The following is a 24641-nucleotide window of genomic DNA, read 5'->3' as shown; positions in this document are numbered from 1 at the left end:
GATAAATGAACGACTTTAATTTACGTCTTGTTTCGGGTGGGTCCGCCGAACCATCAAAGGGACCTGTTGGACGAATACACGTCCCTACAGGGTTTATGATTCGGTAAGGGCAAGGAAAGGCGAAATGAAAGTACGCCAGGTAACAGATTGTTGAGCTTTATTCGGATTTGCCATACACTTCTGAGGCTTGTTTACACCAGTGGTATAGTGGAGCAGGTATGAGATTATTCTGTATATTTGCGTATTCATTAATATAAAGATTTAATATGTCGTCCGGAATCTCGCGATGATTATTCACTTTAATAGCTTCGTCGGTATCGAGATCGGAGGTGGGGGACGGTTCCTGTGAAGCGGGACCTGGATCTCCGGCTACGTCCTCCGATTCAGTTGTTAAATCGATAACTTCTGGCGACGCAGGACCCAGACGGATCGTCGGGGCCTCGGACAACGGCGAGTAACAAGGCTCGTCGGGATTGGCGGACGAGCTCGGAAGCGGAGCGTTTAACTCCTCTATCAATTCACGAACGCGACGTTTAAAGGCGACTCGAACTCGGTGCTTAGCTCCTCCGCGACGTTTCCTTTTATTAGGACGCTTAGTGCGCTTAAACTACAAAGCCTGCAACGTGTAATAGAATAAAACGTAAATAAAATGAATGAGTTATAAATCATCTAGTTACGCGATTCTTACTCATTGTAGAATGTAGCGCAATAACGGTGGTACAGATGACGGTGCGACTCCTTTGAGCGCTGCCAGGCAGATGGAAGAGTATAGAAATCGAATAAGAATCGAGCAGTTGATGTAATAAAGGTAATAATTGAAGTACGTCGGGTTTTATTGTAAAGTACCGCAAATAATCGGAATCAATTTAAAGAATGATAGTAGTCGCGAATAATTTAGGGTGTGCGAGATTCCGTACGTAGGATTGGAGGTGGAGATGTATAGTCGGAATAAAATGCACAGAGTACAATAATGGATATTTGATATAATATAATGACTTACGTATAGTTACAAGATGGTAGAGACTCGTAGAGAACTACTGTAGATCACTTTTTAGGGCTTGATATGCACAAGATGAACGGCTCCGGTAGAACTTCTGGGACTGGGCTCTGGGCCCTCTATTTGTATTGAAAAGGATGCTGAGGTAAGTAGCTGACGGGCTTATCGGTCGTCAGCGTTCTTAGAGCCGGTTATCTTCGCTGATGTTAATTCAGTGTTCGCAGCAGACAGCTTATCGGCTATTGATACTGCACATGAGTTTATCAGTGGCAGACGTTACTTGAGGAGCATGAGAGCGGATGTTGATTATGCATAAGAAAATTCTAGATGTTCCTCTCAGGGTTCTCTTTACAAAGGTAAGTATAATGTGACAAGGTTACCTAGTATTGGTACTTACCAATATATATACTATATATATATGTATATATATAGCGTTGTATCAAAAGTAAGTATGTGTGTATACATGTATGTGTAAAGCTTGGTTAATAATAGAGAAATGTAAGTATAATATAATGATTAACGCATAGGTGAGTGAAAAAAAGGGTATGTACCGGGGAAGGTTATACGGCCACGCATGCCAAAATCATTGATATCAGTTAAGTTTGATTTTTAAATCCCCCCGTTATGTCTATTGATTTTTAACTGTCGCGATGGCTTTGTAGAAAACGTAGATGACAATATATAGATGCAGATACTATGCCGGTAAGATAGTGATAACAAATTTTTTGTCGAATCGCCAAAAATCCTTTTCGCAATTATCATTTTCATCAAAAAAGAATCTATTTCCAAAATTTGAGCCAATTCGGAGCATGGAAGTTTTCGGAAGTTTAGCCGACGGGAGCAACCGAACGGCATTCTGGCATTACTGATCACTGGTTTAGTCTGGTTGGATCTGTAGTCACTGTCAAAAACAAGTTCCGGGTCTTTTGATGGGAAAGTCCCCTTAAGGAACTCATACGATTTTAAAACATTACGATTTTTAACCACGTAAAATGAACGAGGTACATATGAAAAGTACTGTGTAATCATAAAGGAATTGAAACGGATGCTCCCTACTCTTCATTTTCTGTTGTTGAATAGTTATTATAACGCGTGGTCGACTCCTCGCCGTCTCATCGCTACTATCTGCCGCAGAGCAAACAGCTGCTCTTAGATTCGGATGGCAAAATAACCGTCTACTAGGGTAATTTGATATGGAAATTTGTTAAAGAACAATAAGTGAAACACGTAATAACAAATATAACGCTGTTCTTCTAAAAACTTTAATTTGAATTCAAAAAATACAAAAGGTTTCATTGTCAATGTTATAAGGATTATTCGTATCAAAATAGAGATTTAAAACTGTAAAACTAGGTAATACACAAATACTACACGTGAATCTGCGCACATACAGATGTGCATATATAGATGTCGTTATGAACTAATAACGCACGTTTGAAATTGCAGAGGCCGGCAAATAACCTCGAAATATATTAAATGACGTTGTTCTATATAGTGTTGACAGACATTTAGCTGTATTTATAATTAATAACCATAACGATGACGATGGATAATTCGTGGCATGTGATCAGAACCGCTGCCGCAGAAAATAAACACGAGTTAGTGTTGTCAGGTCCGGCAATTTCCGAATTAATTGAAAAACGAGGTTTCGACAAATCTTTATTCAACCTGCAACATTTAAATTACCTAAACATTACACAGACATGTTTGCAAGAAGTACCAGAAGAAATAGGACAGTTGATAAACTTAACTAACTTGGTGTTACATTCAAACGAAATTTCAAAAATACCTGACACAATTGGGAAATTAGAGAAATTGAAAGTTCTTGATTGCTCCAGAAATAAATTGACTTCTTTGCCAGATGAAATTGGAAAGCTCCCACAACTGACCACAATGAATTTGAGTGCAAACCTTTTAAAAATCTTACCTACACAGATTGGTAATACTAAGTTGAGTGTTTTGAACCTATCGAATAATCAGTTCGAAGCCTTTCCTGATATTTGCTATCCAGAATTGGTTCACCTTTCTGAAATTTATGTTAATGGTAATCAAATTAAAGAAATTCCTGCAGCTATAAATCAACTGTCATCTCTGAAAATATTAAATGTAGTAGATAATTTAATTTCAGGTAATTTTATTTCAACAAGTGCAAAATTATTTCTTGCAAAATTCATTTAATCATTGGTTCTTTGATGTAGCTGTTCCAGGTGAAATAGCTGACTGTAACAAGTTGAAAGAACTGCAATTAAAAGGAAATAAGTTAATGGATAAAAGATTATCAAAATTGGTGGATCAATGCCATACTAAACAAATATTGGAATATATTAAATCACATTGTTCTAGGAGTACTAGTTCTGTTAATTCAAATTCCAAAATAAAAAAAGGAAAAAGGTCCCAGAAATTATCAGAATCTGAAAATAGTGCTAATACAATAGATATTTTAACGCATAAGTTAAAAGTATTAAAAGTAACAAATGACACACCATTGATTAAAATTACAAAACATGTGAAAAATGTTAGGCCCTATATCGCAGCTTGCATTGTCAGAAATATAAAATTTACAGAAGACAGTTTTAAGAAATTCATTCAACTTCAAACTAAATTACACGATGGAATATGTGAAAAAAGAAATGCAGCTACTATCGCAACACATGATGTAAAATTGATTACTCCTGGTAAATATGATAGAAATTAAAAACATATTTTTAAAATATATAAAAATATATTATAACACTATTTGATATTTAGGTGACCTAACATATACAGCAAAACTACCAACTGAATTAGAAATTAAACCATTAATGCGTAATAAAATTTACACTGGTGCTTCATTGTTTCAACAATTACAAACAGAAGCTGATAATTTAAGAAAAGAAAAAAAGCGTAATGTATATTCTGGCATTCACAAGTACCTTTACCTCCTAGAAGGTAAACCTATGTTTCCATGTTTATTGGATGCTTCTGAACAAGTTATTTCATTTCCACCAATAACAAATAGTGATGTTACAAAAATGTCAGTAAATACTGATACAATGCTAATAGAAATAACCAGTGCCACATCATATCACGTTTGCAGGTATAATTTTAATTTACTAATAACAAACACTGATAATTAGTTATTGATTGATTTTAAAACCATATTGTTTTAAAAATAATTATTAAATACCTCAGTGATCATGTAAATATATTCAATTATAATGTGATTTTATATTTTAATAGAAACATATTGGACCAGTTTTTAAAGGAATTAGTCATACAAGGTTTCGGATGTCCTTCAGACCAAGAAAATATTTCCGCTTATCACAGTTTAGTTGTAGAACAAGTAAAAGTAGTAGATATGGAAGGTAACATGAAACTGTTATATCCATCAAGAGCAGATTTAAATCTTGAAGAAAATTTAATAACTGTGTTGCGTGAGTAATATATCACTGCAAATTTTATAATTTCAGTGTTCTGTGTTTTACGATTTTTTTTAATGTTTATTTTCTTATTCTTTTAAAATAAAAAATATTAAAATAATCTTTCGTGGTCAATTTATAAATTATGTTTTGTAACTCTATGAAAAACAAACAATTTAATCATACAGTGTTATTGCTGAGCCATTTTATATGATACCTTTTACTATGTATGATTGCATATTATATGTTAATCATAATACAATATTTTTATAATGAAGGATTAAAACTACATGTAAAAATAATAACAAATGAGTGTTTAACATTATGAGAATCAAAAAATAAAAATAAACGTTGCAAAAATTTAGCAGCTGTAAAAATTTGTCTTCCCTGGAAATGAGGAAAATATGAAATTCACTGCCAAAAGTTGTACGAAGGGTCTAACAGGTAGACTCTAGCCATATAAGCATAGTGAATCTGCACCAGCAACAATTTCGATTTATATTTATATTATACCACATAGTGCTTTTTGCCTAAAGAATAATTGTGAGCAATTTTAACCATCTACACTCCTTGGCAGAGGAGATATAAGGGTAACAACCCTAATATTGGATTTATTTTTTTTAATCATGTTGTACCAATCCGATACTTTTGAAACTTTTACAGATAATAGTTAAGTAGTAAAAGATCATTCTTAATTTTTTCGGTGGATGTCACTCAAAACTTAATTTTGTATAATGTGGTATAAATATCGACCAAAATTGTTGCTGGGGCCGATTCACTATGCTTATACGGTTATACCTTTTTACATTGCAATAAAGAAATACAATTTGTACTATATTAAATGTTTATCATATAATAAATTTACTGATTTATATGACATGAAAAGTTGCCAAGATGCAAAATTATTAAAAGTTTATAAATTTTAGTAGAACGTAATATTGATACATGTACATTTATAAAGCGTGATTTATAAATTCATTTTTAAAATCCATGATATTCTAAACTTAATAAATCATACACAAATTGAAGCACGAAAAACATAAAGTCATCATGTATTATTTGAGGTTGTGAAATTTCAAATCTTTCGGTAACATGATCTTAAGACTCCATGTTTACTATTTGTAAACAGCGTACACCGCAATAACAAGACAGAAAATTCAAAAAATTATAGTATTTGCACCGAATCCAGCTGGAGACATTCAAAATATCTTTGAATAACCAAATATATTTATATTTACAAACTATCAGGGTTCCAATCCGAATCTGGATTCGAATAAAATTCCTTATCGGACCTAACCTAATCTAACCTAAATTTGAGCATAATTTCCAAATTTAGCTGATTCGAAATTTTCGACTACCCACATATATGTAATATTTATCCAATAAGGTATTTTCAATTATCTCGCAGAGGATATAGCAGTTAGCCACAAGTTCAAATACCAGTAAAAAACCGCCATTTTACAGGCAGCTGACGACATTGGCGCTGTCGTATCGCGAATCATCCCGTAGTATGCCGGTGAAGAATTCTCATCTGTTTTTATAAATATTGTACTTTGTTTCGATACTTCAACGTAGTGCAAACAGTATACGTTGTTCGAGTGAGACGTTTTTGTTCACCTTAATAAGCTTAGTTAGTGAAAGTTCTGTTTCAGAACAGTTTAACGAGAAGAAGAAAAATCATACAAATTTTGTGAACTTTCCAACATGCGCGAATAGTTTGAAGTATTAACATGGCGCCGAAACATGACTGGTCATGACGGGGGAATGAGAACGAAATTTTTGAGGTTAGTTGATCATTTTGTCATTTAAGTATTGTCGCATATCGAAAAATTTACCGTATAATTAGGTTTATCAGCTTAATGAATATTACAATAGAGAAATATACGGTGTATATGTGGAGAAAATTTGTTACTGTTGCAGAAAACACGTGTCACATTGGATAATTTATCCATTGTTTTTATAATGATTTAGCAAAATGTTTCGATAGCAATAATAGTTGTGTTATAAATATCACATTAAACAAACGATCTGTGCATTATTCTTTATGCTGTTTCATTTTCAAAAATTTTATTGTAGAAATCGTAGATTACAAAGATTGATGCAATTGTACAGAAATTTCCACACTATTTTTTATTCGCTATCTTTTTATTTCTTTTATATCAGTTGTGTAAGTATGATTTGGATGATTAAGGTTTAAATTGTTTGGATGATTTTTTTTTTCTTATTTTCACAACGTTACCTGCTTTTAATCTAATGAAAATAAAAAAATTTTATAACAGTAAAGAAATTGATTCATATACATAGTAAAAATGTTTATATGTGTCAATAAATATTTAATGATAGTTAATTTTAATGTATGTAAGATTGATATGATTTATTTTATATATCTTAATGATTGTATTAATACAATTAACTGTATTAATATACTTATAATGTTTTGTATTAATAATTATAGTATAATAAAGATGTCAATATTGTACAAGGGACAAAAATATTTATTAAATATTTTCTTACAACTTTATACATTCTCCACATCAAATTTATACATTATAGATACATTAATATATGACAAAAAGATGCAACAGAAGTATCAAACCAATGATAATTGAACATGAAATATATTTTTGCCAAGTTATATTAAAATATATCAAGGTTAAAAGTACCTGACATTTATCGATGTTTTCCTAACACTGTTTCTGTTAAAACATATTTACTAAAAAAAATTATTAATTCATATATATATTATTCAAAAACATCATGTTTTACTAAGTACAAAAATATAAGACATAAAAATGAAATTATTATTAATAGGAGTCCTTCGTTTAAACATTAGTTGTATTGGAAGATAACATGTAATGATTGAAGCATGCTTATTGTTATTAAAATAGAGATTAAACATCGAGTAGTATTATATACCTATTTGATAACAAAATAGTTGGTCAACTTTAGCTTTAAATGTGGTACATTTAATTGGATTGACCAATATAAACATATATTTGCATATAATAAATGTTAAATTAGGAAGATCGGTTAATCACATTTAGAGTGACTAGAAGATACTAGATAGTGTAATAACTTATTTTGCTTTTAGTTGTTGTCTTTCCTTCAAATCAATTATACTCAAATTAATACAAGATACATATCCATGTAATAAAGAAATAGCAGCTTTAACGATTGCTACTGGGGCAGAAAGATACATAACCAGTCTGAATAAGCTTATACCAACCACTGAAATAAAAATGTATATTATTTTTGACCATTAATGTTCAATATAAATAGTATACACATAATTAATAACTTACAAATGGGTCCTTCTGTAAAATACAGAAGATATAAAGCTGCATAAAAAGCTTCATTACCAGCACACATAAAAAACAGAACTGTACGATTAGTGTAATATACTTTCATAATTGGATTTTCAGACATGTCAATAAATTTATGACTTGTCTTTCCTTGCAAAAGAGACCTACAACAGGACCATACAATCTTATAATGAAGAAATATATCTAATAATTATAATATATGTATATGTATACAGTATATAATAAATATACGTAAACAGATAAAATTAATCCTTACGTATGCAAATATAACCAGTGGCAACTAATGTCAATAGCCATGCTTAATTGAAACCAGAATGAGTATGAAGGATAAAATATACATAATACAGCTAAAAGACACATAGTACCAACACGATCAGTCAACTGATCTAACATTGCACCAAATTTGGTGCCTTGATTGAAATATCTTGCTGCATGGCCATCCACTGCATCTAATAGTGCACTAATAATGTAACACCATGATGCTATAATGTGGTTAGTTGTCATAAAGTAAAAGGATATAATAGCCAAAATCACTCTGCCATAGCCTGTCAATACACACGTGCACGCATTATTATGATATTCTTATTAAATACAGTACACTATAATATTTGAAATATTTACATATATATCTACAAATTTGAATACTCATATGTTCTATTTTAAAAATTTGTTTACTGCTGTAATAGGTTTCATTTATATCTTTTCTTAATATTGGAATATTTTATTAAGTAGAAGACAATAACATTGCTTATATAAAATGTACAAAAAGTTTTCCATTAAAAAGTTAATCTGTCAATTAGAGCAAATCAATACAAGAAGTCTTTAAAGTGCTGTGTATTTAATCCCTTTTTAATCATATTTTATATCACAAAATAACCAGAGATCAACATTTTTAATTTTTCAAAATATATGTTGTAAAAAGAGTAGAAACTATTTATATTGATTATAGAAATTATTTATGATGTAAAGTATGTTATTTCACCATAAAAGATATTGTCATATCATACATCTTTATATAAATTAATTCTATTCATTAATAAAAAAAAATACATAAATTTATATTCGATCAAATAACATATGTAAATGAAGTCTTTGTATACATTATCAGTATTATTTTTTTGTCTTACTATAATTTAAAAAATAAATAATTTTATTATACATAACAGATTTTAAATTAAATACATATTTTTATACGAATATTAGACTACAAATATTTATTTACCAATAATGTTGGGCACAAACAAAAATATATTCTCAGATTCCGTCATTTTACCGCCTCAAAACTTTCCCCACTGTTTTGGAAATGTAATTGTACCGGAACCTGTTATCTATAACCGAGCGTAAGGATTTATCCGTTATTTATAGTTAACCATCTCAAATAATATTTTTCAATTCTTAACTTACAAACTTTCCGACTATTCAACTGTTTTTATACACACTGTACTGTCTTCAATTTAATCTAAATTACCTTATAGAGTATATATCAACATATAACGTCAATGAATCGGTATAATCGACAGTTATATCGCGTTCGAGTTCGAGATATATCGATTTTAGTGACGCATTAGCATTTGCACAACTAACAGTATCGTAACTATTCACATTTTCATCATCCTTTTAAATTTACATTTATTCATACTATGTATAATTACAAAACATATTTCTTGCAAAATAGAATTATTATGCTACCTTTTAATATATAAAACGAGTGGTAGTTATAATTATTGATACATTTCGTTTATTAAATTTAATTCCTTGAATTTACATCAGTATTGATTTCAACACTATAAATTATGAGCTGAAATACAAACACTAGCCATAGAAAATATATTTTTATGTTATTATAATCAGTTTTAAATAAGTTAGAAAATTGTAATTGTAGTATGTAGCTTGTCGTATAGTTACGCTCCTGAAGCCAGACGACATTTTCGGAGGCTAAACGGCTGGTCCGCCGTTTCTCTGCGCAAAAGCGTTCGTTTATTGAAAACTGTCTATGCAGGTTTACGTCAGTTTTCCTGTAACTTCTTTTCGATGTGATTAACTAAGCATAATATTAAACAATAGTGAAAGCAAGTGAAAATGTTCTAGTGCAAAAATTGATTAACCGTACAGATGGATTCAGACGTTATGTGATGAAGTTTTGGGTGGACTACTTTCTTTTTATTCGAATACAATTAATATTATATTTAAAATAAATCCCGTTAACGGGATTTTCTGTCCATGTTTTAATTGAACATATCGATAGAAAGCTGTCGATGTATTTAGTTCTTTATGCTGCTGTCAAAAACTGTACGTACAAAAGTAACATCAAGCGATCGATAATTCGCCGACGATTTTGGAATACGCTTTGATGATCCGTTCAGGTATTTGTAACTCCGTGGGATATTCCTACTTGTCAGTGAAATGTTTCAAAAGTGATCTCAGTGTCTTCCGAAGCCTTTGTGCAACAGAACCGTAGTAAGAACAAACTATACATACTTTTCAGTGTGTGTGTGTGTGTGTGTGTGTGTGTGTGTACAAGCAATGCCAGAAATATTATCGTCATTTTGGACAAATACTGTTTCGCGTCTACCAACCGTACATGGTTGGAACAACGCTATCAGTAAAGTGCATTTTGTGTAAAAAGAAATTTACAAGAAGCGTACGTAAGAAAAGTGTGCATTTTAATATCGACAGCGGCCATTTTGAATTTATGAGTACCTCGAACTACGACGATTATAAAGCTCGTTTTGTAATTCCAAAATTGGACTTTCTTAAATGTTTTATTTTTTTGAAAGATTACTGACATGTGTAAAAGTAATCTGATATGTCAAGTGAAGTTGCATTTTTCCATTTCTGGAATGAAATTCTAATGATTACTGCATAAAAAACATTCTATTTCTTGCTGTTATAATTTCAATGTAAACGAAATAATTTAAATTTAGTTTCAATCGTAACGAAATATTTATTTGTTTGATACTGGAAGAGAAAGAAAAAAATAGTTACAAACTATGTATTTTTTATGCTACATTTTGTAGAAAAAGTAACAAATAATTTGAAATAAGTACATCAATAATGAGACAATATATAAGTGGGATTAGTGTTTTCATTGTTTCGTATTTTTCTTTTCATTAACATATTACAGAAATACATATATATGTAGTAAATATTTGTCATTGAAACAACAAGAATAATACACGTTTCGATAGGTGTAATCGAAAATAAGAAGATTTAAAATAACCTCAATAACACGAGAAAATGATCTAAAACAGAGATCTGCAAAATACTTTGAAGTACATAACACACTTTATGTATCACTGAGATTCTAACTGATTCGAATACGAACGTCAGTGTTTTTTTTAGCCTTTATATTAAAAATACAAAACAGAAGTAAGGAAAATAAACATAATATTTTCCTGAATTTATTTTATTTTATTCAATATCTACATGTAAAAGATAACGATTCTGTATAAGATTGACGGTTAAATATTAGTTCGGGAATCCCGCTAAATATGTTAAGACAACAGTTTTCTGATTGATCGACAGTCACGACACTAGATGGTGGACGGTGCCATTTTTGTCACCTTAGTAGCGCGCATGGAGCGCGTGTAAAATTAAGTACATTGAAAGAATCTTTTTGAATTGAATCTCACAATAATTGTTGTTATTTAAACATATGTTCTCTTAAATCGAATTTAACAAGTTGTACTTGTGATTGGTTGAATCGTTCAATCTTAACCTGCTGTGACATCAGTAAAAGATGTTTTTATTTATGTGGACGTGATAGTTGTAATGGTTTAATATATTATGAACAAAATCAATAAACTAAACATGATACGAAATGAGAGAAACTGGAATAGTTTTCTGTGATCAAATAAATCAGGTCATTAGACCTTGAAAACACCAAAGAAAAATGATAAAACTATGAGTACAGCGGACACAACGCTGTCAGTTTCAATCAAAATGGCCCCAGGGCCAGAACATCGTCAAGAACCAGTAGCACCTGATAAAACTACTGAAAATAATAGTGAAACCTCTAATGAAAGAGTTAGTGAAAATCCAGTGGTAGGTGTTGAAACTGTTAGTAACCAGAGTTCAAACACAGAATGTGCTTCAATGAACGCTGATACTGCTTTAGACTCAACAAATCAAAGTGCACCAACCAGTGTTACCTCAGACAATAAGCAGGTGAGTTATAAATATAAAGAGCTCATTCATGAATATAATATGTTCTTGAAACTTACATTAATAAAATGACAAATATTATAGGACTACTTAGTTGTTTATAGGTAAACAGTATATTTAACTATGAAAGTTATTGTACATACAATGCTAGATAAGACGTATTTATTAAACACATGAATTTTGTTATAAACATAAGAGGATGATTAATGGATGTATTTCTGTATGTATTTATTTTAGTTTTCAACATTATTTTATATATAGTACATTGATAATGAAAATGAAACTAATGAAGATACAATTACTCTTATATTTTCAATAAACATTAATAATTCATGAATTGAAAGCCTATTATATATTCTATTAAATATTACAATTTTGTAATAACGTTCAATTTTATATTTTCATTTAAAGTTAATTTAGTTACAATATAGTTAATCAATTATTATTTTAATTATAAAGTATTTATGTACGATATAAAAATTCTGACCAAATAATTGTTTATAAAACATTTGTTTTGTTAATACTCTTTTTGTTTTTAAATTCACAGTATATATTTCAATACATACATCAATTTATTATAACCCTCACACTACTATAATTTAATGTTATAGTTATATTATTTATATTATAGTTATCAAAAAAGTTGCAGAAAAAAATTTATAACTCAAGTTTTATAAAGGAATAATAATTTACTAATCGAAAAATATTTACTTGCATAAACTAATTTCTATGCAGTTGAATTCTTTGAATTTTTGATACAATTTTTTTTTCTTTTTCTTTTTGTTTTGTTTTAAGTACATGGTAATTAGTAAAAAAAAATATATAAATTTACATAATTCTTTCGGGCATATGACAGTGCAATATAGATTGACAAAAGATAACGAATGCGGACATTAGGGACCCTCGGTTGGTTACGATCCTGGAATGGTCGTGTACTCAGTGTAATGGCGGCGGCCATGCTGAGAAGAGCGCGCCGCGCCCGCTCGTCACAATAGCATTTAAATCGGCAGCATAGTTTTGATACTGCCGATAGTATTTCTTGCGAATAGTGATAACATATCGTTGGTTACGTTTCTCGTATACTCGAACGCGCAAAATCTGTACGCAACGGTGATATACTGCAGGACTGCAGTTCAACGAAGCAAAGACGACTGCAGCCGACCCAGGTGCCCTCTAAAAATATAAATTCCGTGCCGGCACTGCCCAGCAGATTTTTCCTTCGTCTGTAAGTCACCCCGGTATCTCGTGTCTCAATTAGTTAATCGCGACCCCCTATCGATCTCTGGACAAGCCCAAACTCATTCCTGATGTGTGTCCTATTTTAATTTACAAGCGAAGGTAAAATTCGCTATTAGCTATCGTTTTCCCATTTCCAAGGGCTTACGAGTATTCATTAACAGTGCTTTACCGAATCTTCAAAGACGATTGGTTTGTATTATTTGTACAAAATCATGTATTTTTTTTTCTTTTCGTGGTATATTACTCAACACTGCGAAACGAATGATAATTTTTTCTTTTTTTTTTTGCTAAAACAGTGATAAGAGTTTATTATTAACTCAGCTACGAAAAACGTATGAAGTACTTCAATGTATGTACGACGATTCACGGTCAATAAGTTTTGTTATCTTTGTAAAAACTGCATGTTCTGGGAGCAATCACTTTCAGCTTTCATATGTAGCTTTCAATAATTATATTACTAAACGCTTTGTCTCGATCAGTGTTTGTGTATTGTTTCAGATGAACGAAAAAAAAAGAAAGACTGCAGTAGTCAATTATTTTTTACATGGGCAGCCATTCTGATAAGATATTTTGCTTTAAATGAAGCCAGTCAGGTTACTGCAGAGCAATGTTAGTTAAATTACCATGAAAATGAATGACATGTATGGTTTCTTGTAATATTTTATAAGTTGATATATTAAATTTGTGTATAGGCTTATAATATTTATGGTTATGTAAACAATTGTACACATTTTAATACAATAATGTTATATTTAATTTATATGTGTGTATATATATATATATATGTATATGTATATATATATATATATATGTATATGATTATTATTTCCGAAAATAATGATAAAAATAAAAATATGGATTGTACAGAAAAATTTTAGAATTAAACAATTAAAGCAGGTTGAGAATTTAATACTTTAAGATTCATAAGAATTAAAGTATGCGTAATTAACATGATAAAAATAATATATGGATGTAGGTATATTTACCTCTCTGAATATAGTATTAATTATAACATTAGAGTATATCATTTATACTAATACACCTTTTTCTATGTGGTTTCTATATTTCTTCATAAAATCCAATAAGTGAAACCTTAAATTCACTCTGAATCTATCTATATCCATGCTTATCTACCTTGTGGTCTACTTTGTACTATAGTGTTGTGAATAATAGAAAATAACATAAAAATATAACAACATAAATTGTTTTCAAACATTGAATATTTATTATGTTACAATTAATTACAGTAATATAATTGTAGATAATTTTATATTAATGGTTATCTTAATCATTCAATTAACAAATTTTATGTATTTTAAATTATAATTATTGTAAACATTTGATTAATGGTAGTAGCAAAGTAATAAAAAAGTATTGAATCATACATTCAAATAATTTAAACTGGTCGCAGATAATATTATGGTTATCTTTCATTTTTTTAAGTATGTCTTCAAATGCATTTTCACTTATGGTATACTCCTGAAGTTTGGATTGGTCTCTTGGCATACTTTCCATATTTGAATCTAGATTTCAAAACATGTTTCTCCACCATGTATAGGTTAAAAAACAAAGTGTTTGCAAACATATTACAATTTAAGTACTATAATATATACAGAGTGAAATTGAATTTAGTACAATATTTTATGTTTTATATATTTCATTGTTAAATTAATGTCATTTATGTACTTTAGATAAATATATATTCAATATTGTTAATTCATCATAGCTTATATAATAGTTGTTCTTCAATGGAAATAGTTTTTCAGTCTATAATAATATATATTTTTGGAAGATAAAAGTGTATAAATAGATTTAGCATGTTTATTAGTTATCTGTTTATAAAAATTTTCAATTGTCCTGATGGTACAAAATAGTGTCAGTGTATGTGTTATACGTGATTCAATTTTTTAAATAAAATCAATTTAAAACCCTTTCTTTTTGTTGTAACTTTTAGGAAGAACCAGCTACTTTATCAACATTAAATGAAGGTGAATTACGTGCACTACTGGATGAAGCTATAACATATAAGTGTCCCAAAGATCGTGAAGGAAAATCAAGCCTTTTCAAAGTAAGCAATCATGTTTTAATAATGTTGTTTCTATTTTTGTACATTAAAGTTAATATAATTATTCGATTATACTTATTGTAGGAACTACTGCAAGAAGCAGAGGCTGATGAAACTGAGGAAGGTCGTAGAATAATAACTAATTCACGTTGTTTACCTGGATCAAATCGTAGAAGACATAAGCGAGATTCTGTGTCTGAAAGGTTAACACACGGAGGATCTTTACAAAATTTGGCCCAACCTATTACTTCAGAATTTGATAGTAGCTTTGCTTACTTAACGTCTGGATCTAGCCATACTTACGGAGGAAGTAGAAGAAAAAATAAAAAATATACAGGACCCAGTGTGTCTGCGAGGCAAAGGGAAGGTGGTTCATTACCCTCAAATGTTAATGCATCGCACAGTCTTGCTTCGTTGGTTAACTTAGATTTGTTGTTTGATAAAAAGGTACATATTTTGAAATTTAAATAAAAATTTTTAAATACAATTATATATTTTAAAACCCTAAATTATACATTTATGAATTTTATATTGTTTAATATATAGACAGGATATAATAATATGGTATGTAATTAAGTATGCATTTTTGTAATTTATAAAGAAGGGTTTCTGTGAAGAAAGGACAACATATGATTGGACCAATAAAGAAAAATCCAAATCTCTAGACAAACCATCATATACCAATACAAAAAAGGAAGAAAAAGACAAAAAGGACACGAAAAAGGATTTGTGCGAAACCGAACTTGAAGTACGCGAGAAAAGAGGTAACAAAGGAAAACACGGGACAAATGAAATGCTTGAATCAGATAATCCACCACCAGAGTATAAATCAGATTACATGGTGATCGATTTAGGTGATACTGAGGTGAATAAAGAAGTTCATATATTATTAGTATAATTGTTCACGAGTTTTTATCATGTTTTTATCTGTTTTATATTGTTATATATCTATTTTAGGTGGGTAGTATTAGCGAAAGGAATGTGGGATCCACTATAAGTGGGGTTCAGAGACCTCACTCTTTAGACACAGAAGATGATGAAGGAACTGAAATGAAAATCATTGAACCACGTAGATCTCAATATATATCACGCCCTACGTTCGATATAGCTCAAACTCCTGTGGATACTACTATAGATTTTTCTTTCCGAGAACATAGTGGAAAACAAGATAAATCAAAAATATCTGTGAACGGTATAGAGGTAACCGGAGCCCTCTCTATTCAAACTTTTAATAGTGTGAAATGTGGTATTGGCGGAACTGCAAACAGTTCTAGTACTAGTCAGGGTAAAGTAGTTCCAAGTTTATGCTCCATGATGTCTGCATCCTTACAAACACAGAATATTACAATGGGTAGGTGACATCGCATAATTAATTACGTAAACTTATGTAGCAAAATTTAAATAACAATTATTATCAAAGCTTGTACATTTATTTTAATATTAAAACTTTAGTTTATAACAATTTAAAGTATATGAATTTTGCACAGAAGGTTCCAGGTATACGTCACATACTACAGCATCTGGAGAAAAGAAATCTTTAGATGAAAATGGAAATGCAGTGCAAAATTATAACGGAGAACGAAAGAAGTCTAGAAGAAAGCAGTCACAAGAACCCAATGTTATTATATATAATGCTGAACAAGTTGAAGGGCATCGTAACGAAGATATCGACAGCTTAATTAATTTTATCGAAAATAAGGAATCTAAAAGTAAAAAAGGAAAACCAGGTAATCCAGTAAGAGTGAAAACTAGCTCTGGAGCAAAACCAAGGAGTAGAGAAAAAGATACTAAAAGAGAACAGTTACCTGCCAAATTGCAGAAATCGAATTCTCTTGAAGAGATATCTAAGACTAAACTTGAAGACCTCACAACAGAAAAAAGTGTTAGTTCCAGTGGTGCCAGTAGTATATCCAGTCAACATGGTAAGTATTTTATACCAATTTCATCTATAAAAATTATTACTTAAACCATATTGAGAAACAAAATATTAATGCTATTTTTATATTAATTTAATAGCCACGATCAATGTTGCTTTACGACGTGCAAAACAAAGAAGCACAGGGGATGCAGCTATTGACAGTCGTGGTGATAGACGATCCTGGGGAACTGAAGAAGGTCAGTCTATATATTGCAATGATACTGGAGATGATTATGCTAGTCGTCGAAACTCCAATAAAAAAATCAATCCAGAACCTGAACACGAAACAGAATTCCTGGTAGTTACGAAAAAGAAGAAGAGTAAAAAGCAGAGGAGAAGTTCTAGCGGTAGTAGAGCTCAGAATTTGGCAACGTCTGGATCTTATCTTCAAAACTCCAGAGGATTCTCCAATGAATATAGAACACCACTTTCTCCTGAACTTAGAAGAAAATCAGCAAGTAGTATGCCACCAAGGTAATTAATGCAATGTTTTTATTTCATTTGTATCATTTACAAAAATATGAAACTTGTAAATTAATGATATTAGTATTTCTTGTTGTTATTGAAGATATATCAAATGCTATTAAAGTAATTATTGTTTTTTTTTTTTCCAGCGATAAATCAGATAGTAGTGACTCTGATTCTGTCCATTCATTGCCAGTAACATCAAACACGTCCAAACACAATTTATCAAAAATAGCTACCTCATCGGGCGGAACGCCGCAGGCAAGTTACGCAGATATAGCTCGCATGGCAACTATTAATATGACACACAATTCAGTGTTGAATATGTCTACAATTGTCCCAACTATGTTAAATACGTCTTCTTGGCCTAGTGTGCCACCTAAAACACCCTCAGAGCCAGATAAGATTCCTCAAGATTATTATCCTAGTTTAGATGAATTACAACACTCGGATAGAAAAACAAGGCAACATAACTTTACTCATTCGAATCACATTTTGAACCTAAGTTTTGAAAAACCGCCTTCCCCGACATTGGTAAAGATGAAGAATTTAACGGAAAGGAAAAAAGCAGAAGCTCAAGAAGAAGCTATTAATAAAAACATTCAGGTTATTAAATATGTTCAAGATGTTGAAAAAATGCGTCAGAATTTAACGCAGCAAGAGCAAAAGAACGCAAATACTAATAGTCATAGCACAATTCCAAATGAGGTGTCAGTGCCATCAAAGCTCAATAATACAATAACGAATTGTAATGTCGATTCTGACAACAATAATTCTAGTGGTAACAATGTTAATAATAAAGATACAACTGTGAACATGAGGTGTAACAATCCTCGCTCACGCCGAGGCTATGTTCAAAGCAATCAAAATGTACAAACTCAGGCGTTGTACGAAGATCAACACTTCAAAAAAACTGGATATTCCCATCACGATGAGAATACTAAAAAGTCAAATACCACGGAAAATTCCAGTACTCATTCTGAGACTAAAAATAATCCCGGAACGGGATCATCTGACGAGGTCGAGTCACAAAAATCCAGTACTCAGAACAATCCAAAATTGTCGCAAGAGATACAAACTACTGATCCGGATGTTACAAAAATAACCAAAAACGAAAAGTTAACGAAAACGATAAAAGAACAGAACAATAATATTAAACAGGAAACAATTAAATCAGGAAATACCCATTCGGTTAATTCCAAACAAGACCAGCAAGAAGATGCTGAATCAAAGAAGACTAAACAAGGTGCAGCTGTGGATAAAGACCAAAAATCCGAATCTCAGCCATCTAATAAACAAAAGACTTCAAGACCTGCGGTCATATTATTGGACGAAAGTTCGTCCGATGTTTCTAAGAACAGTGAATTGCCAACAGAGCTTAGGTTTGGATTCGAAATTAACGAACAACTATTATTATCCGAAGAATCAGTAACCGAAGAGACGTCAACTGCCAGTTCTGTTTTTCCTTCTGTAGTTTCTCCGCTTATAAGTAAACCACCTTCTAATTTCGATAGATACCCTCCAATATTTGAAAAACATATGAGATGCAATAAATTTGCGCCAAATTTCATGCAACCTCCAAATACTCATGTAACGCAACAGCCTATGCCTTCGGTAATGGTGCAGCGATTGCCGTGTATGGGTTATCCTTCAAGGTTTCCTCCACCCACGTGTCTACCGCCGCCACCTGCACCTCCCCCAGGAATAATGGACAAATACCATCATCAACCAAAAGAGGATTTTTCTATGCTATACGTAGCACCTGAAGAAGACGTTAATATACAAACGTACAATCATGATAAAATTGTCTCGTTTGTTGGCTTAGGTAAGCAATTTTCACCTTTAAAATTGTATACAATTTTTAAATATATCACTAAAATATTTATTAGCAGTGTTGTAATAATTTGAAAAGTAACATTAAACTCTGTGCGTTAATGCTTTAAAAGTGATTCCCAAATTTTGAAGTTATTAGTCAGAACAAATTATTCAAAATATCCATGGGAGTTTTTATTTCAATTACAATCTAAAAGTAATTAAGATTTTTTCAAAAATTTCAATCAAATGGTGACCACCAAGATCTCTAAGTTTGAGAATCACTGTTTTAAATGTTTCCAAGTTTCCTTTCCAATATCCTATAACATAATTGTAACATTTATTTTATTTCAAAGTAGAAATTAACATATCTTTTTGTTTCTGGGTTAATATATAGCATGGGATGCCGTTATGAGAGAAATGCCAGTGACAGCAGGTGGTCGCATACAGTTCTATAGTGGTCAGTGAAATGGGCACTAAGAATATGGGGTAAATAACACAATGTTTTTGTACTGGAAAATTACCTCTATCGCAAGTTATCTGTTATAAAGTGTAAACAGCTCGAAGAGTCTGCTTACTAAAATGCAAGACCAAATATGTATCTGAATAGAAACAAAATGATCGAACCACTATCAAACAATTACTGAAACTTTTAGTGTCGATCATAGCAAAGAAGCTATGCTATAGTTTTCAAATTAAATTATCAGTGATAATTCTGTAAAGCCAACTGGCGCAAAATGTGCCTCAAAAGATAATGTACATAATAGTCAATCATCAGAAGAAGAAGAAGAAGACAAGACTTACGTATTGTACGTTCTGACTGTACATACGCTGAAATGTTACAAATACCTTTGGAAAGGTTGTAATAACATTAAAAGTCTCAGTATTGACGTCTATTACGATATTCGACTGAAATTATTAACGAGCAAAATATATTTTGCTCTTGAAAAGTACGCAAGCAAAATTTCCTTGTACAAAAGTGTGAAAATTCATATATTCATATAATATCCGGTATATGTTTTGAAGAAAGCACCTTTCGAATCAACATGAAAGTGAAGCATTTTGGAAGAAAATAAAATAAATATAGAGGCAATTTAAATTAACTTTAAATAATTTTACCACGAAGCAGGTTTTTCAAGAACTGCATCTGCTGTGACAGTGGTTTAATGTTGATGCCTTTCAAGTAAACAAATACATACGTAGATCTTTGTAATAAAGTTTACAAATAGTCGAGGAAAAGACAGAAAGAAAGAAACCCATTACGTTAACTATGCCAAATTGAGATCGTCCGTCAGAAATATTGCTAAACTACTAACAGTTATGTTGTATAGTTGCCAGTCGAGATGATCTTTAAAAACAGCGTCTTAAAACAAGGATTGTTGCAGCAGTCAGTGAGTCTTCGAAGAAAAAACTTTAGAAAAGTTAAAATGGAAAATAGTGGTTGCTAGATTACATGTACTTTATTTAAGACATCATAAAAGAAAAGTAAAGAAAGCTATAAAAGATGTGTAATGAAGTGTAATGAAAATGGTGAATGTAAGTGTGTCATTGAACAAGTGTAAAATATTTAAAAAAAAAAAAAAGGAAAAAATAGTGTGATTGACTTGCAACTTTATTGAAGTGGTTGCTTCTTCCAGCCGCGACAGATAATAGTTTAAGAGATTTAAAACAAAAACAAAACGGAAAAAAGGGCAAGAAAAAAAAGAAGGAATCATAAACTGATTTTTTTTTTTGCAAAGAGAGGTTGCGCTCAAGATCATAAACTGGATGAGAAACAGTGAGAAAAAAGTGCGAATGTGTCGAAAACAAAACAAACAAAAAAACGCTAAATTTTTACACAGACTCGCTTATTTAAAGAATAATTAATTATTAATTACTGGTAATGATAATTATAATAAAATACTTGCTTGTGATCATAAAGTATGATGGTGCGAATGCGTGTGTAGTTTATGTAGATATTCTTCTACTAGCAGATGTCCAATTTTATTTTGAAAGTTACGTTTGAATTTTTTTTTCTTTTTTTCTTTTTTGTTTCTCGAATTTCCAATCGAATTTATGTTAGTTTTCTAAATTGGGCAAAACGAAAACAGTAATACACTTTGTGGTTGTTACTGGTCTACACTAAGAAAATGAAAACAAACTTATACGAGTAATCAATCAAAAAACAAACAAAAAAATACAAAAACACCATGGATTTAACATAATTCCTTTCATGACGATTCCATTCGTTGTATAGGAAGCCTACCTCCAACATATACATACATATTTTATTTTTCGATAAGCGAACAAAATAGCGAAACAGATAACTTTACATTGTGTTTTCATTCAAATGCAGATTTCACGCATCTTCAGCAAAAGATATGAATGATTAGAAAAGTGTGTGAAATCTTATCGCCTTTGAAAGTGATGATAAAATATAACAGACTACTGCAGATAAGTTTCGTATAAAGGAATGAAAGTGTATTTGTCTATTTAGATTATCATTATTATTATTATTATTAATATCACTATTATTATAATTATTATTAATATTATTATTATCATTATTAATGAGGAGTTAATAGTTATTAACAACTTCAAATTGGCAATTTTTGTTATTGCTTTCTTTTTGCAAAATTTTATTTTATTGAAAGAATGTGAGCTCCATTGATATTTTCTATTTTGTTCAACAATATAATAACAGCACAGCTGGGGGTACAGCTTTCAGATGAGTAATATGGTAATGTAACATATTTAAGAAAGAAAAAAAAAATTATCGATGCATTTTGGAATATACCTTGAAGAAAAAGTCATTCTGTATGGTCTGAACAGGTTTTCAAGAAACATGACATCGTGAACTTTAATACCACGTTTAATTTCATTATTAATATTTTAACGGAATAATAGAAAACGTGATGTGAATCATTCAAGCACACATTTATTTGTTCATTTTATACTACCCATTTTATATACTTTTAACATATGTAAAGGAAAAAAAAGATAGTCGCAAAAATATTCCTTAATAAGCTGTATACTATATTATATAAGAAAAACAACAACAAAAATAGTTCTCTAAGAATGTAGAAAAAAACAACATCCAGATGTGACTAATTCATTTTTAATCGCAAGACCTCTTTATTATTCTAATTACATCACGTAATAGTAACGATCGTTTTATCATTGCTTTAATTGGATAAGTGACATTTCTTCAGGGTATATGTTTGATCCGACATGCAGGAAACTATTTAAAAGTCAGGTGCTCCATCGCCTTAAAACGTTAGTAGAATGCAGTATCAGCCTGTGCCGTTGACCGGTTCGAATGGCCAACATTACTAACTTCGCAGAGATTAAGCACAGAAGTACTTGATGAAAATAGGACCATAGAGCGTTTGTTTATTAGCGAGCGTCGAGTGGCAGCTATGCTGAAACGATGTTATAGTTGTAACACGTGGTTTATCGATAAGAAAAGAACAAAAATGTAATATACAGTTCTTTTCTGAACGCAGGAAAATTGTATTAATAGAAATCATTAACCTTTTGCGCTTGCGCTACAAATATGCATAGATAATATACAGGGTGTTCTATAATAAAAGAGGTTTAGGACCTGCAGAGCACACAATGTTTAAACAACTGACGAGGAAATGTTTATGAACATATGTTGAAAAATCAATCCCTTCAAAACCGTAAACAATTCTTATCTTTAGATGATAACTGATTTTAGTTTCTAGTTTTTGGGTATAATGGGGGGGGGGGGGCAGGCCAATGTTTTATTAATATTGCAGTTAACTTTTTTAAGATCAGGCGATTCATCGATGGTCTGACTTTATTAAGAAAACGTAAAGAAAACCCAACAAAAAAAGGATATAACTTACATCAAAAAATACATTTAGTATTATATCATACATCTATTAGAAAGGCTAATAATAATTAATCATTGCCATTTAGATTGCGCATTTCTGTAGTAAATATCTATATTTTAACAAGTTTTATGCTGCATGGACCAGTGGTGATCAATTGAAGAACAATAATTTTTGATTTAATATAAAAGATTATTATAACAGTATAATTACAATTTTTTTTAGAATCAAGTAGTATCATAAGAATTTTGTTCTTAGTGTAAAGATACAATTGATTTAAAAATAATACACATATTTTTTTTTACTGTTAATTTACCAAAGCTACAAATACTTCAATATTGTTTTTTGATATTATACAAAAGGGGAAAAAAGAATTGTCTTTGTATAAATAAAACTGATCTACTTGTGGATGCAACATAATTATGATGCATGTGAAAAATAAAATGAACTATCAGTAAATTACTGAATTTGCAATTTTATAATGTAAAGATATTTTCTGTGTAAATATGCAGATATAAATGATTGAATTTTCGACATACGTTCACTAAACAATCTTCATTCAATGTAGTACTATTTACTATTTAAGTTTTAAACTTTTTTTTTAAACACTCTGTATACTATCCTGATTCGAGTACCGTTCAAAGATGTTCAGAAATTTGTACCTATTCTAAGTACTATTTTTCTTACTCTTTGTGAGAAAGTAAGTTATTGTTTCTTTTAAAAATTCTTAATTTATATAATGAACATCGAATGAAACAGAAATAACTGAATAAAAGAGTGCAAAGGGTTAACAAATCCGAGAAGGGTATACAGTTGAGAAAGCGAATCTTTTCTTTTTCTGTTTTCATTTCTAAAGCGTTTGAAAATGTGAATAATAAAGAGACAGCGTTGTTTTCGTTCAAACGACAGGCTAATTGCATTTATCCATGAACTCTCTCGTAGTCTGTATTGTAACATAAAGTATACATACATATATGTTTTTCTCGCAATAGGCACAAAACGGATTTTGTGAACTTTGTAATCTAGAAAAAAAAAATCAAATTGCTATTGCACATTCTGTTCTCAGCTATATTATTAACGATATAGATTCGGTTGAACTGTTGAAACATCGCTACAATATAAATTAATACATTGCGTACAACATTTTCTTTGTTCTTAATCCTTAATATATGTATAGAGTGTGACAAAATTCTTAGTACAGATGATAATCGTGGAATCAATTTTGTTGAAATTTTATGAAGTACACGTGTATTCGTGGTTACGATGTTTGATTAGTTAAAAAGGTCCACCCCATCAGATAATTAAATAAATACAATACAATTATATGATTAATAGCAAGGTGAGAAATTTCTAATAATTTCTTTACATTTTAGTAGTATTTCTAAACCTAAAAGATTTAGTTTAGAAAAGAAAACCTAATTCAA

The 24641-nt window shown here is 30.6% G+C and overlaps 3 protein-coding genes across 9 annotated transcripts; 2 read left to right on the top strand and 1 right to left on the bottom strand.

Moving 5' to 3' along the window:
* Positions 1–1861: 1861 nt before the first annotated feature.
* LOC114880602 (leucine-rich repeat-containing protein 47-like) lies at positions 1862–4759 on the top strand. Of its 2 annotated transcripts, XM_029196796.2 has the most exons (5): positions 1862–2350; positions 2444–3125; positions 3196–3672; positions 3746–4073; positions 4217–4759. In XM_029196796.2, the coding sequence occupies exons 2-5, from the start codon at positions 2537–2539 to the stop codon at positions 4416–4418; spliced, it is 1596 nt and encodes a 531-aa protein (XP_029052629.1). In that variant the 5' UTR covers positions 1862–2350; positions 2444–2536; the 3' UTR covers positions 4419–4759. The 2 variants fall into 2 exon arrangements, with proteins under 2 accessions (XP_029052629.1, XP_046142275.1); XM_046286319.1 differs by having other exon boundaries at positions 1862–3125.
* Positions 4760–6872: 2113 nt separating this feature from the next.
* LOC114880604 (CDP-diacylglycerol--inositol 3-phosphatidyltransferase) lies at positions 6873–10103 on the bottom strand. 2 transcript variants are annotated; one of them, XM_046286263.1, is made up of 5 exons: positions 10016–10103; positions 8941–9046; positions 7975–8263; positions 7698–7861; positions 6873–7623 (listed from the first exon to the last, which is right to left on the bottom strand). In XM_046286263.1, the coding sequence occupies exons 2-5, from the start codon at positions 8984–8986 to the stop codon at positions 7472–7474; spliced, it is 651 nt and encodes a 216-aa protein (XP_046142219.1). In that variant the 5' UTR covers positions 8987–9046; positions 10016–10103; the 3' UTR covers positions 6873–7471. The 2 variants fall into 2 exon arrangements, with proteins under 2 accessions (XP_046142219.1, XP_029052640.2); XM_029196807.2 differs by lacking the exon at positions 10016–10103 and adding an exon at positions 9123–9266.
* Positions 10104–10701: 598 nt separating this feature from the next.
* On the top strand, positions 10702–24360 carry LOC114880603 (probable serine/threonine-protein kinase DDB_G0267686). 5 transcript variants are annotated; one of them, XM_029196802.2, is made up of 10 exons: positions 10702–11885; positions 15076–15189; positions 15271–15633; positions 15788–16051; positions 16144–16537; positions 16674–17108; positions 17203–17301; positions 17377–17578; positions 17719–19394; positions 19779–24360. In XM_029196802.2, exons 1-10 carry the CDS (start codon positions 11622–11624, stop codon positions 19847–19849), a joined length of 3882 nt encoding a protein of 1293 aa, XP_029052635.1. In that variant the 5' UTR covers positions 10702–11621; the 3' UTR covers positions 19850–24360. The 5 variants fall into 5 exon arrangements, with proteins under 5 accessions (XP_029052635.1, XP_029052634.1, XP_029052631.1 ...); XM_029196804.2 differs by lacking the exon at positions 10702–11885 and adding exons at positions 13114–13310; positions 13620–13730 and having other exon boundaries at positions 17203–17578; XM_029196801.2 differs by having other exon boundaries at positions 10703–11885; positions 16677–17108; positions 17203–17578.
* Positions 24361–24641: the final 281 nt, after the last annotated feature.

Source organism: Osmia bicornis, chromosome 6, assembly GCF_907164935.1.
Source record: "Osmia bicornis bicornis chromosome 6, iOsmBic2.1, whole genome shotgun sequence".
NCBI classification, from domain to species: Eukaryota; Metazoa; Arthropoda; class Insecta; order Hymenoptera; family Megachilidae; genus Osmia; species Osmia bicornis.
This window is presented reverse-complemented; position numbering and strand designations above follow the sequence as displayed.